Here is a 15374-nt window from a genome sequence, read left to right on the forward strand (position 1 = left end):
TGTAATCTCAACCATTCAATTGTTGGCATCATCAAGCCACAATAACAATACTCCAGTGTGGGTGACGTCGTCGTTGAAAGGTCCCTTCTCCTCTCGTTGTCATCAGTTATCAAATCAGTCAATACCCACCTTCTCTCTCTCTCTTTCTCTCTCTCTCTCTCTCTCTCTCTCGAGAAAATCTCCCACAGAAAGCTTCTTATATACTACTACATACTATACTCGTCGAGAATCTAGCTTCAACAGAATCCAGCATCTTGAAAATAGATACACCCAAACGTAATTATACACATACTATACTTGTCCATAGTTATGGACCGGAGTCGAACGGGGAGCCCGGTGCACACGCGGCAGTGGAGTGGGAGCAGCACCGGATCCTCGTCTCCGGCGATGTCGCCGCTGCACCCCAACGCCCGGCCACCGAACGGCGTCTCCACTGTCAGGCGGACTCAAAACGTCGCCGCCAAGGCCGCCGCGCAGCGCCTGGCGCGGGTCATGGCTTCCCAGACTGCCGAGGACGACGAAGACGACGACGACCTAGGGTTCCAATTCGGCGAAACTCCGCTACTCAGTAACAGCAGTCGTACGCGTCCTAGTACTAATACATCTCCGTCACCTGCGGTAATGTTATCCTCCAGTTCTCTGTTTTGCAGTTTAGTTGGTATCCAAAATTTATTAAGGTTGCAAACGAGCTGAGCTGAGCCTTGAAGTGTTCAAGCTCGGCTCATTCAAAACTAGCCCAGTTCGGGCTCCGCTCGAGCTCGAGTCCGAGTCCCACCCTAAATAATCTAAGTTCGAGCTCAGCTCGTTAGCCCGAGTCCGAGTCCCACCCTAAATAATCTAAGTTCGAGCTCGGCTCGTTTAGTATCGAGGTGTTTGAGCTTGAATCGCTTAATAAAGGAGCCTCTATAAACGAGTCTGAGTTACAACTGACTTGAGAAGAGCTTAAAACTCGACTCGTTTACTAACGAAACGAACTGAGCACATAACGAGAGCCGAGCCTTGAGCAGCTTGGTTCTTTTCACCAGCCCTAGATCCAATTCAATTGGATTGTTATGATTGTGATGATAGTTAGCCAGTGTGAAGTTTAACCGAGAGCGTCTTAGTCTTTTTGTTGAGTGTGTTTTGGAAACTTTGTATCCATCTTCTGGATATAAAGTTTTCATAGAGTATCAGAGTGCGTCCATTCCACAGCACATGTAAGAATTCACAATCCATACCCCACAATGACAAGCACAATAAGACTGCATGTCCTATGTAGCACCGACACCTCTAGAGGTCGAGGTATCGCCGTGTCTGACACGGGGACACAGGGACACGGCTAGATACGTGTCCGACATGTCACGTGGCGTGTCCAATTACTTAGGTTAATTTTTCAAGGGGACACGACAGGAACGCATACGGGGACACTACGTTTGTAAGTGTATCTTTTTAAACTTTTAGGGGTAACTATGTTATTACTGAAATATTTTGGGTTTAAGTGTAAGTTAACCTATAAAAACAAGTCCTAAAGAGAAGAAACCCTAACATCATATTCCTCCCATCCATTTCGTTTTGTTTACGTTTTGCAATTTAAAATTGGGGAATATATATATATATATATATATATATATATATATATGTAGAGTCCCCTTCTTATAAGGACTACCTTATTTTAATAAAATGCAGACCTCCCTTTCCCGATCGAATTTCGATGATCCGAGCTGCTCAATGTGTTCAAAACGTGATTTTAAGGGTACCCGCGAGAAATCAGCAAAAAAAACAGACCGGGAAGGGCTTCATCCGAGCAGTTTTTGTTTGTTTTTTATCTAACGGTTCAAATAAAAACTGCTCAAATCAAGCCCTTCCCGGTCATTTTTTTTGCCGATTTCTTACGGGTACCCTTAAAATCATGTTCTGAACACATTGAGCGACTCGGATCATCGAAATCCGATCGAGAAAGGCGAGAAATGGGAGGTCCGCATATAAGGTCCTCATTTTAAGGTCCTTACCTGAAGATGTCTGTATATATGTATATGTATATACATATATACACACATTTATGTATATATATACACGTGGTTTGTCCTCCGCTGTGTCCATATTCCTATTTTTTTAGAATTTTCGTGTCTGTGTGTGTGTGTCCGTATCCGTGTCTATGCTACATAGATGCACAATGATAGACCCAAAAAGAGGCTAAACATGACATACACCAAACGCGTCTACACGAGTGGATGTTAAGAAATAAAATCCTACATTGCTTTCGAATAGAATGTGAGATCACTTAATATAATGTTGGGATCTCTCCACCAAATAGCTCAAGCTTTTAAATGAGTTGGTGGTTAATAATCTAGTACTGTGATCAAGAGGTTTGATTTTTGGACGCTAGAGGAGCTCGGAATTCATTTGTTGTTGCCCGCTTCTTATGGTTACAACTAGTTCATTAGGTTGAACCTGGCAATAACATCCAAAAAATACACCGTCCAAGCTCGTACACTAGTTCTGTATTACTAGCCGAATTATTGACGAATGAGGGACAAGCTCTAACGCTTCTAGACTTGCTTGCACATAGACAGATAAGCAAATGATTCACAGCATAGGGACCACAACAAAGTACACTTATTACACAGCCACTGGTGGAATCGATAAGATAAGCTTGCACAAAAGCTCTAACTCTGATAACATGTTGAAGCCTCAGAGTCAAAACTAATTAGTGATCCTTGGAGAAGCCAGCCGTGCTCATATGTAGGTGATACTTGCACCAAAATCTTTTAGTTAATACCTTATGGTTATTATTTCTTTTACTTTGGGTGTCTGATTCACTATTGATTTACTGAATATATCAATAATTTGGTTATTTTGCTTATGTGGATAGTTCATTTATTGTTTTGGGTACCCTGTGATTAAAAAACCAACTGTAGTTACTAATTGATTTTGTTCATTCTCTATTTAACCACTATCTTCAACAAACTGGTTAATAACAGACGAATGTATGCTATTTAACTTTGGTTTTAATTCTGAAGGCTAATGGGGTATTCTCGTGTGTAGTTAGGTCAGAGCTTTATGGAGCATTCAGTTCATTCCACGTCAGCAGGCAGACCATCAATCTCAGTTCGTTCAATGACATTAGTGCCGCATAGTCGAGGATCACTAAGAACTGCGGTTTCCCTTCCACCAATGGACCCTCCTAGTAGCAGACTAAGAGAAAAGAGGTAACAGCTCTTCTTACATTTCTTGTTCTGTTATTTGTCCTTGCTGATCTTATTTTATGGGTTGTGTTTTTATAAAAATAGCATGTTAACTGTAATGTATAGAGTTTAAAACTTATGCACTTCAAACTTCTTTTGTTTGTTCTTTTTATCTTTTGTGTGTTTTTGTTTTTTGTCCAGAACTTGGCACGGTTGGACTTTGGCACTTTCTGTTAAACATGTTATATGGGGTACACTCTCTCTAACTTATCCACAAAAAAAAAGGCAGGGGGTACAGCCTCTGTACTAATAACAGTTGACACACTTATGTCTAGTTTTACCATAATTTTGACATGGCTTTTCTGCAATATAATGACCACATTTCAAATTTGTATCATACAACTTCGACATTGTAGAAAAACTTGGTAACTAGATTTAGACTTGTCAAAGTTTCGATGTGTCTATCTATGGCTGCTGAAGATGGTGGTTCAATAGGTGGAGATTGCCACTTCCTTTTTAGGTTGTTTATCACTTAGTTGCTGATGTGTGATGTTTGAGGCAGATTTAAGCTATTCAATACATTTCCTGGGTACTTATAGTATCGCAGCCTTCCAACCAATATGTGGCTTAACTCTTTCCATGTGAGTGTGGAGGAGGATCGACTTTCAACTTGCATCAGTCTTTTGCTTGCACCAATGATATTTTCTTTATGCCATGTTGTAGATTTACATCAAATGCTGAACGGCTGTACTCAAAAGATGCAGGAAATCAGCGGGAGGCTTCTGCGCTTAGAGACGAAGTATGAATATGCTCATTTGTCACCCATTAGTTTTTAAGTCTTCTTGGCTTGTATCTAACCTCTGAAATAGAGTGGTATAGTCCATTTCTGGGAGATAGAAAGTCTTTATTAAATGTTTTGTTTGTCTTGATAAGTAGGCAATATAAGATCTTTATTCATCTTGGGTGTGTTTGAATTAGATTGGGTTTCGTTTGAGAGGTAATTCATGCATCCTAATATGAAGACATCTTGTCGGATTGCAGCTTGATATGCTACAGGAGGAGAATGAGATTATCCTGGATAAGGTGAGCTTCCCACCTCCAAAATAATAGATAAACGTGGGAATGAATGACTGCAATTAGCAGTGTGAATAGAATTTTTTATGTGAAAGTTCTCAAAGTTGTGCTTGATTTTGATCTGCAGCTTCGGCGCGTGGATGAAAAGCGTGAAGAAGCAGAGGCCAGAGCTAGGGAGCTAGAGAAACAAGTACATAAACTCATTTAGCTAGTAATATTCAAGTTTTCATGTTTTGTGTATTGCTTATATTTTTTTAATATTGCCCACATTTGGTAATGTAGATTTATTGGATACTTTGTTAATTTCTCTTTTCTCGTAACAAATAAAACAAGCCGTTCATCTCCATGGTAAGCTTAAAAGTTCGGGTCTCTACGGAGATACCATGTGCATGTTTGACAACTATAGTTTGTAGACACACCAAGAATGCATGTACGGCACCTCACTGATGTCCACATGGTTGGAAAAATGTATGTAGTTTTTCAAACACTTTGCCGTTTCGTCTCAGGTACTAACCTAATACAGGCCCTGTGTAACATAAACAAATATGTTGTAAACAAGATGAGTGGACCCAGAAGATCCCAATTGGGGTTCTCTTTCTAGTGAAAATTTGCTGTTGCTCACCTGTCCCTATCTGTGTACTTAGCCAGGATCACATTTTAATGCTTCAGCTGGTTCCCTTTCATACTTCGTCATCATCATCTTCTCTTCTTTTTCTTTTTTTTTTTCTTTTTATTTATTTATAGAGATTCATCATTCTGACCTGCAGTTCTAATTTGGAGCTACCAATTATTATTCAGATTATTGTGCTGGCATACTGACTATCGTGCAACTGCTACCTATTTATGTTTTCATGTGTGGAAAACTGATTTCTGAATTGCTGTCTTAGTGATTTAATACTTCTGCACCACTCACTCTTGAACCTGTCATACAGTTGTCTTTCCTTTCTTTTCACAACTTCCCAAAGATCCTTAGTAATGCGTTGCCATTATTTACATTCTGAAAGGTTGCTGCTCTTGGAGAAGGTGTATCATTGGAAGCTAAATTATTGAGCAGGTAACTTGGGTCGCTCACCTATGTCACTCCTCTGCTTGACATTCAGAGTATGATATGTCATGTAATTATTTCAGGAAGGAAGCAGCATTGCGTCAAAGAGAGGTGAGTGTGAGCTACATCATACCAACATCGGCAATGGTCGGGCAGTTTGTTATATGTCTTCTTTATGTTGGGGCTGAGGAATCGGTTGCGTTGCGATTACTTATTCCAACAATGGCTTGGGGATACAATTCAAGTATTTACAGTTATTTGCTCCGACTGTGCTAAGTTTCTGGTTGGTTCTCTATAATGGCGGAGTGCTTATTTGCTTTGTGCCGAAGTAATTTTCTTCTCAGAGGCTTCCCTTAGCCTGCATGAAATTTTCCATGACAGGCTGCTCTAAAAGCTGCAAAACAAACAAAGGATGGGAGAGACGGGGAAATTGCTGCACTTCGTGGAGAAATTGAGGTAATGTAAGCTAATAGTTCACTAAGTTCAACTGCTTCTTCACATTTTTTTTTTTCAATTTTAATTGCATGCTTTTGATCATTTTCCCATTTCTTTGATTTGTTTGAATCAGAACTTAAAAAATGCTGCTGCAAAGGCTTTAGAACAGTTTGGTGAAGCAGAATCTGAAGCAAAAGCTCTCCACATAATGACCCAGAGAATGATTTTGACTCGCGAAGAGATGGTTGTCATTCAATGCAAGATTTATGACTGGCTCTCTGCCTCTCTCTTTTTGTTTTCCTGATTATTGGTTACCTTTTGGATTATACATTTAGGAGGAGGTTGTTTTGAAGAGGTGTTGGCTTGCTTGGTACTGGGGCTTGGCTGTTCAGCATGGTAATTTACATGCTGTAATTTCTTCTTTGCAAGTCTGAAATAGTGGCAAATTAGTTGTTGCCTCACATGATTTCTCATGTTTTACCTCGCATTTAAATGTTAAAAGCAATATTGGAGTTTGAAATCAAATGTTCAGTCTCTCAGATATAATTGCCTGTTTTACAAAATATTTCTTTAAAAATGAGAAGCCTTATCTGATTCATGTCAGAAGCCAAAGTACTTCACATTCATGTCGTTTCTCAAATTTAGGTGGTTTTTGCTTTCTGATGCAGTAGGTTTAAGAGTATGTATGTCATTTTGAGTCCTTTGTAGTAGAGGGTCTATAAATAGGGGTCTAGAGTGTAGCTTTTGATTATTAAGAATAAGAATATTAAATATATTGATTTGAGACATAGTTTCTCTCACTACCCTTTGGGGTTTATCCCCTTGAATGAGATTTTGCTCCTATTCTTTGAATCTTTGATTCCTTTGATATTTTGAATTGCATCATTTGGTATCAGAGCACCTAGGCTCGACCCCCAACATCAAACTTGCTGGAAACTTTTCCGGAAACCTAAACCTCGCCGGAAAATCTTGCCGGAAACCTGAAATAGCGCTGGAAAAATCTCGCCAGAGCTCAAAACCCTCAAAGCTCACTAGTACGACCTTCGATTCTTCTGAATCAACTAAACCAAAGGCAGTCAAAGGCTCATCTGTTGATTTGAAGGCTGTTCGATCTCTTTCCAAGCATTTGGAAGGCTGTAGACATGATTCGAACACTGTTCGAGTTGATTCGGTCCTTGTTCATCTAGATCTGAGCTTGAATCTGCGATTCAAGCACCAATCGAGTGATTGGGTACTTTTCGAACCCCAATCTGCCATTTTCGGACCTCGAATCAGCAATTCTGAACTCCCAAACACCATTTTGGCACTCAGAACAATGAAATACCCCTTCGAAATTCTACTTCAGCGCTTGAATCAGATCGTTTGGCCATTTTCGGAGCTCAATACAGTGACTTAGAGCTGCGAACTACTATTTTGGCACTTGAATCAGTGTTTCAGGTTCGATTTCAGTTGGGTCTCTTTCATTTGTTGCTATTTGCTTCGATTTCTTGCGGTTTGTTGTTGGGTTGTCACTATTTGGAATCATTTGTGTCGATTGAATGTGATTTGAGGCTGTTTGGGTATTGAGTTAACTGGGTTTGTTCGATTTTGCACCGAGTTGACTGAGTTTGGGTTTAAAATCGCTGAGTTAACCGAGTTCGGTGACTGAGTTGATTGGGTTTTCAATATTTTGGGATTGATTTGCTTGTTTGGAGTTGATTGTGGTATTGTAATGGCTCAAAGAGATAGAGACAGAAGAGGTAGAGGTAGAGATGTTATGGGAAAGCTTGGTGATGAAATTGATACTTATGGCAATTCAAATTGCAAGAGGAATGAGATTAAAGAGTTGAGTGAACAAGTTGCTACCGAAAGGAAAGATTCCATTGCATTGGAAATTCGTTATGGTGCTCCGCATTGGCGTAGAGGAAATTTGGTTGGATTTGAATACACATTGGTGAACAATGTTGATAATGAACTTCCCAAGTCTTGTGGAAGCCCACTAGAGTTCGTTGGTTGGTTGAACACCATTGAGAGTGTGTTCGAATATTGTTTGTTACAGAAGAAAAGACGGTGAAGTTGGCATCAACTTGCCTTAAGGGGAGAGCTTCGGATTGGTGGACACAACTCAAAGTTAGTCGACAAAGGAGAGGCAAAGAAAAGATTAGGGAATGGGGCAAAGAAAAGATTAGGGAATGGGGTAAGATGAAGAAGAAGCTCAAGGAGGAATTCTTACATTTCAATCAACATCCCAATGCCGATTCCTTGACTAGTTTTGGTAAGAGTAAGTCCTTAGGGGGTGTCCCAACTGAAAACCAACCTTTAATCGGCACCTTGGAGGCTAGAAATTCATGACCGTGTGGAATATTCGAATGCTTCAAGGTTGGGGGATCATCTCTTGAGTTGAAAGTTGGAGAAAAGGCTAGTGATCATGTTCTTAATCCTCTCTTTGTCAATGAGGTGAAAGAACCAAGTTGTGATGATGATTATCGGTATACTAATGTTCCAATCTTTGAAGGAAGATTTTGGAGGTGTTTTGGAAAGCGTTTCCGAGTTTGATGAGTTTTCAAAGGAGGACAGTGATGATGATGATGATGTTCCTATCTTTGATGAGCTCTCACACGAAGATTTGGAGGATGATTTTGTCTTTGAGACTAGTGGTGATTTAGATGGTGCTCCAATATATAACAAGTTTGAAGAAGAGTTTGGTGGTGATAAAGAAGAAAGATTTGACGATGTTGGTGGTGGTAGTAGTATAGAACAAGAAATGCCTATTCTTGTGAACAATGAGCCTTGCCTCTTGCATTGGGAAGATAGGGGACAAATACAAGAAGAATGGCATGGAATTGATGTTGCATTGTGTGTGCTACCAAACACAAATGAGATTGCTTTCAATCCGCAGATTCTAGGGGACTTCATAGAGCCAAAATCTAATGATTGTTCTTCGAACATGCCTCTTGGATTGTCTTTGGCGCAATATGTTCAAGTTTGTGATGTTGTGGTCCCCGAACAAGTTCTAAAGTTGCCGACAGAGGGTAAGCACTACTTGGGACAACTTGAAGACCCCTTGGGTATGGTGTTCACTCCAGCAAGTCTAGGGTATGATGTGGTGCCGAGTTTTGACTCTAGTACTTGGTATGGTTTGTTACCAGTTTTTGAATCTTTCAAGGAGTCGAGGTACATTTTTGGAGCAAGTGATGAGAATTATCTTGATAATGCTTTGCTTAACAAAAGACATGGCAAATGGATTGCTTATTCACACCTAAGTATGGCCACGGTGGATGTATACAAGGAGAAGCTCACATTGAAGATTGGTTGTGTTGAGGTTGATGCGTTGATCAAGGAATGCAACACATATCTAGTTCGGAGTTGCATGATAATCACTTCTATGTTTTCTTTATTTAGTGTCTTGTGTTTTGTTGTCCAACTTGAGTGCAAGTTTTTTTATTTAAGAGGGTGAGTCTGATGCAGTAGGTTCAAGGGTATGTATGTCATTTTGAGTCCTTTGTAGTAGAGGGTCTATAAATAGGGGTCTAGAGTGCTCATTAGGTAGCTTTTGATTATTAAGAATATTGAATATATTGATTGATACATAGTTTCTCTCTCTACCCTTTGGGGTTTATCCCCTTGAATGGGATTTTGCTCTCTTTCTTTGAATCTTTGATTCCTTTGATATTTTGGATTGCATCACTTTCTTTCTATGAGTGAAGGTCTTTTGTACATACTCCCTTCGTCCATTTTTGTCAGTCCATTATCTCATTTTGGGATATCCCATAATGTATGTACACTTTGAAAAATTAATGGAAAAAACTGTAATGCATGTCCACTTTGAATAATCAGTGGAAAGAACTGTATCATTCCCCATTTGCCCTTCCCTTGTTAAGCATGGTAACAACTCCAAGGAATCAAATCAACTCCTATAGTGATGGACAATTTTGGAAAGTTTGAAAGTTCAAAGTACAGTTGTTATGTCTCCTTAGAAGTTGGATTCGACAAAGTGGACCAACAAAAGGGAGGGAGGGAGTAATTTATTATATCACCTCTAAATTTTTCTTCTGCCATTTTCACTTGCCCACTATGCAGGTATCTGTGTAGAATTAGCAGTTTCAAAGCATGAGCACTGGTCGTCTTTAGCACCTCTTCCATTTGAAGTTGTCTTTTCTGCGGGACAAAAGGCCAAAGAGGAATCTCGGAACAATGGCAAGTCCTCCCTCTTCAATGGCAATCCTTCTTTGTTATTTTGGAAATTTTCTTGCATGACTCAACTAGGCTTTCATTCTTTATTGCAAGGAGCAGGAAATGATTCGGATAGGAGGAGCAAACTTATGTGTGATCTGAATGACCTAACTGGAGAAGGAAATATTGAAAGCATGCTTTCAGTTGAAATGGGCTTAAGGGAACTAGCTTCTTTGAAGGTTTTCTCGGATATATTCATCGTTTTGTTCCTTGCCTAGACGTTGTTGTTTCCATTTTCTCTGTTTTTGTTGTTTCTAGTACATTAAACAGAACAAAGCATGAATTACCAGTAATATTGGTGGTGTGATTACCTTTTTTTTATTAAAATACGCCAGATCGTTTCCCCTTCAAATCCCATTTTTTCCAGTTCATTTTCGTTTCTCTTAGTGTTAACTGTTTATAAATCTCCCAACTGATTCTTATTATTGCTGCTTCTTTAAGGTTGAGGATGCTGTTGTGCTTGCATTTGGCCAACAAAGAAGGCCAAATTTAGTTCGACAATTCTCCTCTGGTATGATTCATTTTCATGGTCTAGCTTTTCTTATTCAATGATTAGTCAATATCTGACAAATATGACCTAAGAGCAGTATAATTATGAGAATTATATTTCATCTTGGTTTTGTCCATCTTATAAGTTCATTTGTTACTACCTCTTTGGAATGTTTATTTCGCTGCAGCTTTTCTTATGGATCCTTGTTGACCTCTTCCATGACTTTTTTCTCTAGATTTTGTTTCTGTTCTAGAGATTCATTAGTTTCAGCCTTTTTAAACTTCTATTTTAATATTAGCTTTACAAGAAGCTGTATCTTTGTCCAATATGCAATAGAACTGTTGCAGATAACTATTTATGACACGTTAAAACCTCAAATTTTCACTGTAAAACTATTAGGCAGCATTTAGGATGTCCTTCCGTATAAAGCTGAGCCGGATCTTCGTTTTATCTTTGAAATCCTCTTTTCAAGAATGTGTGGGTTGTAATTTGTATGCTTAAATTTGTAGCTTGTTTTTCATTTTGTGGCAGATCCCAAATCATCAGTCGATCTCAAGTCTATGGAGGCATTTGGTAATAGAGATGCTCTTATGCTCTTATGTGGTTTTTTTTTTGTGTGGAAATACTTCTATTTAGGGATGCCATATTTATTGTAAAATGAACCATCTCAGTGATTGCGACAACTGGTGTTTTGGGTTCTTGTTTCTTATGGGCCTAAATACTTCTATTGAAGGATGCCATATTTTCTGATCAGGGAGAAAAAAAAATGAACCATCTCAGTGATTGTGACAGGTGGTATTTTGGGGTTTTTATTTCCTATTGGCGGGCACATGTTTTATTGGTGGTTTGCTATCGATCAAAAGAACTGTTTCTATGTCTACAAATCTACTGAATCCTCTGCTTTATGCTTCCGTAATTTCTTAGTCCTAGAATTGTTCCAATCTAGACAAGCATATGTGCTTACCAAGTTTTTATATGGCCATATGGGAGTGACAGACAATTTTTTTTTTTTTTTGAAAAGGGGGAATGACAGACTAACATCCTGCTTTTAGGTGGTATAACTTTTTACTGTTCCCTCTATGTCCTGGATTAGAATTTGTTGCTTATTGTCCTATTTCATAGGGCTTTTGATATTCTTTTTTTTCTTTCCATCTGGAAGGGTTCAAAATAAAGCACTTGTGCATTTTGGTATTTGGATATTGTGTTCTACATATGCATTCCTTGTGTTTAACTTCCAATGCTGAACGTATGTTAGAATTTTTGCATTCTGCTAATTCCAATTCATGTGATTGAGGATCTCAAGATATAGTTGGTGCATTGCCACTGCGTATAAGACCAGTTGATCCTATAACCAACTTCAGCTTTCATATTCTTCATTGCAGAACTAAGTTCAGAGGAGTTGCAGGATGTTTCTTTCAAGCAGGTCTGCTTGTTGCTTTGTAAATTCGTTCATCTCTTCATGATGCATGCTTATGCTATTGTGGTGTACTTGTGCTTATGCTATTGTGGTGTACTTGGATTCCTTTTTGATCTGATTGTTCAGTTAGTTCGGTAACATTTTTCATTGCCATGTATGTAATTCTTCGATTCCTCCATTTTTCTGTTGTGCGGCTATAAATTCTGCATGGATAGTAAGATTTCCATAAGTATTTTTCTATTCTTATGGTAGAAATATAGAGTTTCTGATGACGTATTTAAGTACTTGTTTTTAATTCTCTGATTTCTGCTTGAAATTACTAATTAATAAACCTTAAGAGAAATTTTTTGGCATCCCGAGGCTTTCTGTTAGTTTTTTGAAATCCAGCAAACGTGCATACCCCTAAAAAATACCTCATGAAGTGCACAAAATTTGTGATGTGTGCATCTTATTCTTTCTTGGTGTTACCACCAAACTGAGTTTGAATCAACACCTTAGATTGAAATTCAAGCACTTAGGTATATGTATTTTGTTACAATTGCGTTGCGGTTTCAGATCCACTCGCAGTGTTAATACTCCCTCCGTCCCATTTTGTTTGTTCATTATTTCTTTTGTCTCTTTTGTGACTGTTGCCTATATCTTTCAAATCTATAATGTTTTGAGAAAATCTTATTTACGGAGGGGCTGTAAACAAGTGTTTACAACACTCAATTGTGACCGTCCAAAAGTGTTTTGGACGGTTGGGATGTTAATGAAACTTTTTCAGGGAAGAGTTATACTTTTCTCTCATTAAAATCCGGACCAAACACTTTTGGACGGCTGTGATTGGTTGGTGTTTACAGCACCTCCGTAAATAAGTATATCTCTAATGTTTTTCATGATTTCGACGACTTTGTATTACAGAACAAATTGAAATCTTTGTATTATAGAACAAATTGAAATCTATCAAATAAGATCCATATTGCATATTTTTCAAGATCCACATTGAAAGATATAGGCAATAGACACAAAAGAGACAAAATGAATACTGGACAAACAAAATGGGATGGAGTCACCGAGGGAGTAGTCTTTTTTCCCTTGGTAAAAGTGTTAATAGTTTTAAATGCAGATCCCTCTATAAGCTGGGGTTGTCCCTTTAGAGCTGATTATAGAAGTCTATAACCTCAGAACTGTGTTAGGCTAGTCTAGTCCCTTTAGGAACGTAGGGTAATGTGTGCTGGTCCATTTAAGTTAGATGGTAGGCTGAAATCTTTATGCAGAGTGTCCTGAAAACTAGTTGGCATGCAAGAATGTCTTGTTTTGTTGAAGGTTTAGTGTAAGTTTGAGTTTGAAGTCATGATAATTTGCGGCCCTTTACTTTTAACTTTTATACGGTATATGTTCAGGCTTGGCTTATATATTTTTGGAGAAGAGCCAAAACTCATGGCGTAGAAGAAGATATTGCGGAAGATCGACTTCAATTTTGGATCAGCCGTAGTGGGCAGTCTCCAACCTCACATGATGCTGTTGACGGTAATTAGCTCATGTTGTAGCATCTACTTTACATGTTTACATGTTTGATTAAACTATCGGACGAATCCACGACTCAGAGCAACCCCAATCCCCGAAACACCATCTGGCATGATTTGCCTTCTAGTTGGAGCGTGGAAACTATTGGTAGAAAGCATAACAAAGAGAATGGAGCCTAGATTATGAAAATGGAGAGGTTGAATATTCTTTGATATTATTTACATGGTATAGAGGTGGCCTATATTTGGACCTGCTCTTCATTGCTGTCACAAGGCCATTTCTTGCTTGAATTTGACCACAGGAGGATGTACGCATTCAATCCTTCACAATGCAAGGGACTTGGGAAACATTTTCATGGGCATTTGGCATTGACCACGTCTAATATGATAATGGAAGAAAGAGTACCCAATTTCGGAAATAAATGATCGATATAAGATTTTCTACAAAAAATCCTCACCACATTATGGCTTGCATTGTTTGTTATGTTGCAGTTGGTCGAGGGATGACGGAACTAAGGAAACTGGGAATAGAACAGCAACTGTGGGAGGCATTGCGCAAGGAAATTGACCAGCCCTCTTTAGCCTGAGTCACTGACACCAAACTTGCTGCAGAATCGGAGACACAGTTATGATGGCAGTGACCATGTGTGTGTTGTTTCTTTTCCTTCTTTTCTTCCGATATTTTCCTGCACAAATTGCGTCCAGGTTGTTAGGATAGTCTTTTTTTGTTCTGTGTATTTTCTTGTATCTTCTCTGGTTGCCGTTGCCTCTCTTCTTCTTCTTTGGTAGGCCTTTTTTTTTTTTTGGGGTGGGGGGGGGGGGGGGGGGGGGGGAGGGCATTTGTAAAATGGATCGGATGCTACATACCAAATTAGAAGTTATATATTTGTAGAAGAATAAATATTTATGCCTTTGAAAGGCGAATATATTTCTTTCTTTCTTTTGTGTGTGTTTCATTTAGCACGAGTCAAGGATAGCGTAACCGAAGTAGTTTGATTGGTTATTCCGTCTTTGAATCTTGGATTTATACATCCGCTTGTTTAAGAATAACCAATTTTCAAGTTATTTTTGTCTTCTTTTTACCCTTGATGATGTATTATTGTCTTCTGAGCTCATGACCTTGAGCCAGGGGCTCGCAATGGGATTTGCCATTGAGTTTATTTTTGTTTTGACTTTTCCAGGCAACTCTCCAATTCCCTGTTCAGTTGCTGGGAAACGAAAGGAAAAAAGAGTATCTAATTTTTTTTTTCATTTTCTGTGTTCCAAAAAATAATAGGATTCATGTCTTGGGTGTTTCTCAAAACTTGTTTTTGCAAAAAAACCATAAGATTTGCAGAAATCTTTATATCTTTATATTATTTCTTAACATAATTACCCTACTGTTTTATTTTTCTTACAAATTTCTTTTATAAAATGAACGCAAAAAGGAAAATACACTTTCCTCCCTTTAAGAAAATTTTTGAGCATAATTTTCAAACAATAAAGTCTGAAGGATGTCTAGTAGAAGACACCTTCCTCACTCTCTGCACTTCTCGATCCTCATGACATGAATGAAATAGGGCGCTGCTATTCGCAGCCCTCTATTTACTCCCATAGCCCGTTAAAAATTTCCAATTATACTCGACAGTTAGTTACCGAAATTGAGATATATTTTCAGCGTCCAATTACCGAAATATAATATTTTTTTCAACAGATGTTTACCGAAAATGCATGTTCGGCAGTTGTTTACCGAAAGTTGAACATATTTTCGACATGTAGTTACCGAAATATAATCTTGTTTTCAACGGCAATTTACCGAAATGTTATTTATGATTTTCAACAATCATTTACCGAAATTTAGTGGGCTACGGGAGTAAATAGAGGGCTGCGAATAGCGGCGCCCATGAAATAAAAATAGCCTAACAAATGTCATCCCTCAATAATATCAAGCGCCACCCGAGCCAAGTCACAGGTGCCACTAAGGCCACATTTCATTGACTTGTGCCCCCAACAAGATTGAACAACTATCTACATGTTCTGGCTCATGATC

At 38.6% G+C, this 15374-nt stretch overlaps 1 protein-coding gene across 5 annotated transcripts; it reads left to right on the forward strand.

Moving 5' to 3' along the window:
• Nucleotides 1-143: 143 nt before the first annotated feature.
• Nucleotides 144-14132, forward strand: LOC131312012 (coiled-coil domain-containing protein SCD2-like). 5 transcript variants are annotated; one of them, XM_058339702.1, is made up of 19 exons: nucleotides 144-618; nucleotides 3025-3188; nucleotides 3366-3415; nucleotides 3727-3805; nucleotides 3888-3963; nucleotides 4206-4247; nucleotides 4366-4428; nucleotides 5243-5292; nucleotides 5367-5394; nucleotides 5665-5739; nucleotides 5852-5962; nucleotides 6054-6114; nucleotides 9778-9894; nucleotides 9985-10109; nucleotides 10372-10441; nucleotides 10952-10993; nucleotides 11803-11843; nucleotides 13223-13349; nucleotides 13838-14132. In XM_058339702.1, exons 1-19 carry the CDS (start codon nucleotides 310-312, stop codon nucleotides 13930-13932), a joined length of 1725 nt encoding a protein of 574 aa, XP_058195685.1. In that variant the 5' UTR covers nucleotides 144-309; the 3' UTR covers nucleotides 13933-14132. The 5 variants fall into 5 exon arrangements, with proteins under 5 accessions (XP_058195685.1, XP_058195687.1, XP_058195686.1 ...); XM_058339703.1 differs by having other exon boundaries at nucleotides 146-618; nucleotides 9991-10109; nucleotides 13838-14130; XM_058339706.1 differs by having other exon boundaries at nucleotides 483-618; nucleotides 3029-3188.
• Nucleotides 14133-15374: the final 1242 nt, after the last annotated feature.

Source organism: Rhododendron vialii, chromosome 12a (genome assembly GCF_030253575.1).
Source record: "Rhododendron vialii isolate Sample 1 chromosome 12a, ASM3025357v1".
NCBI classification, from domain to species: Eukaryota; Viridiplantae; Streptophyta; class Magnoliopsida; order Ericales; family Ericaceae; genus Rhododendron; species Rhododendron vialii.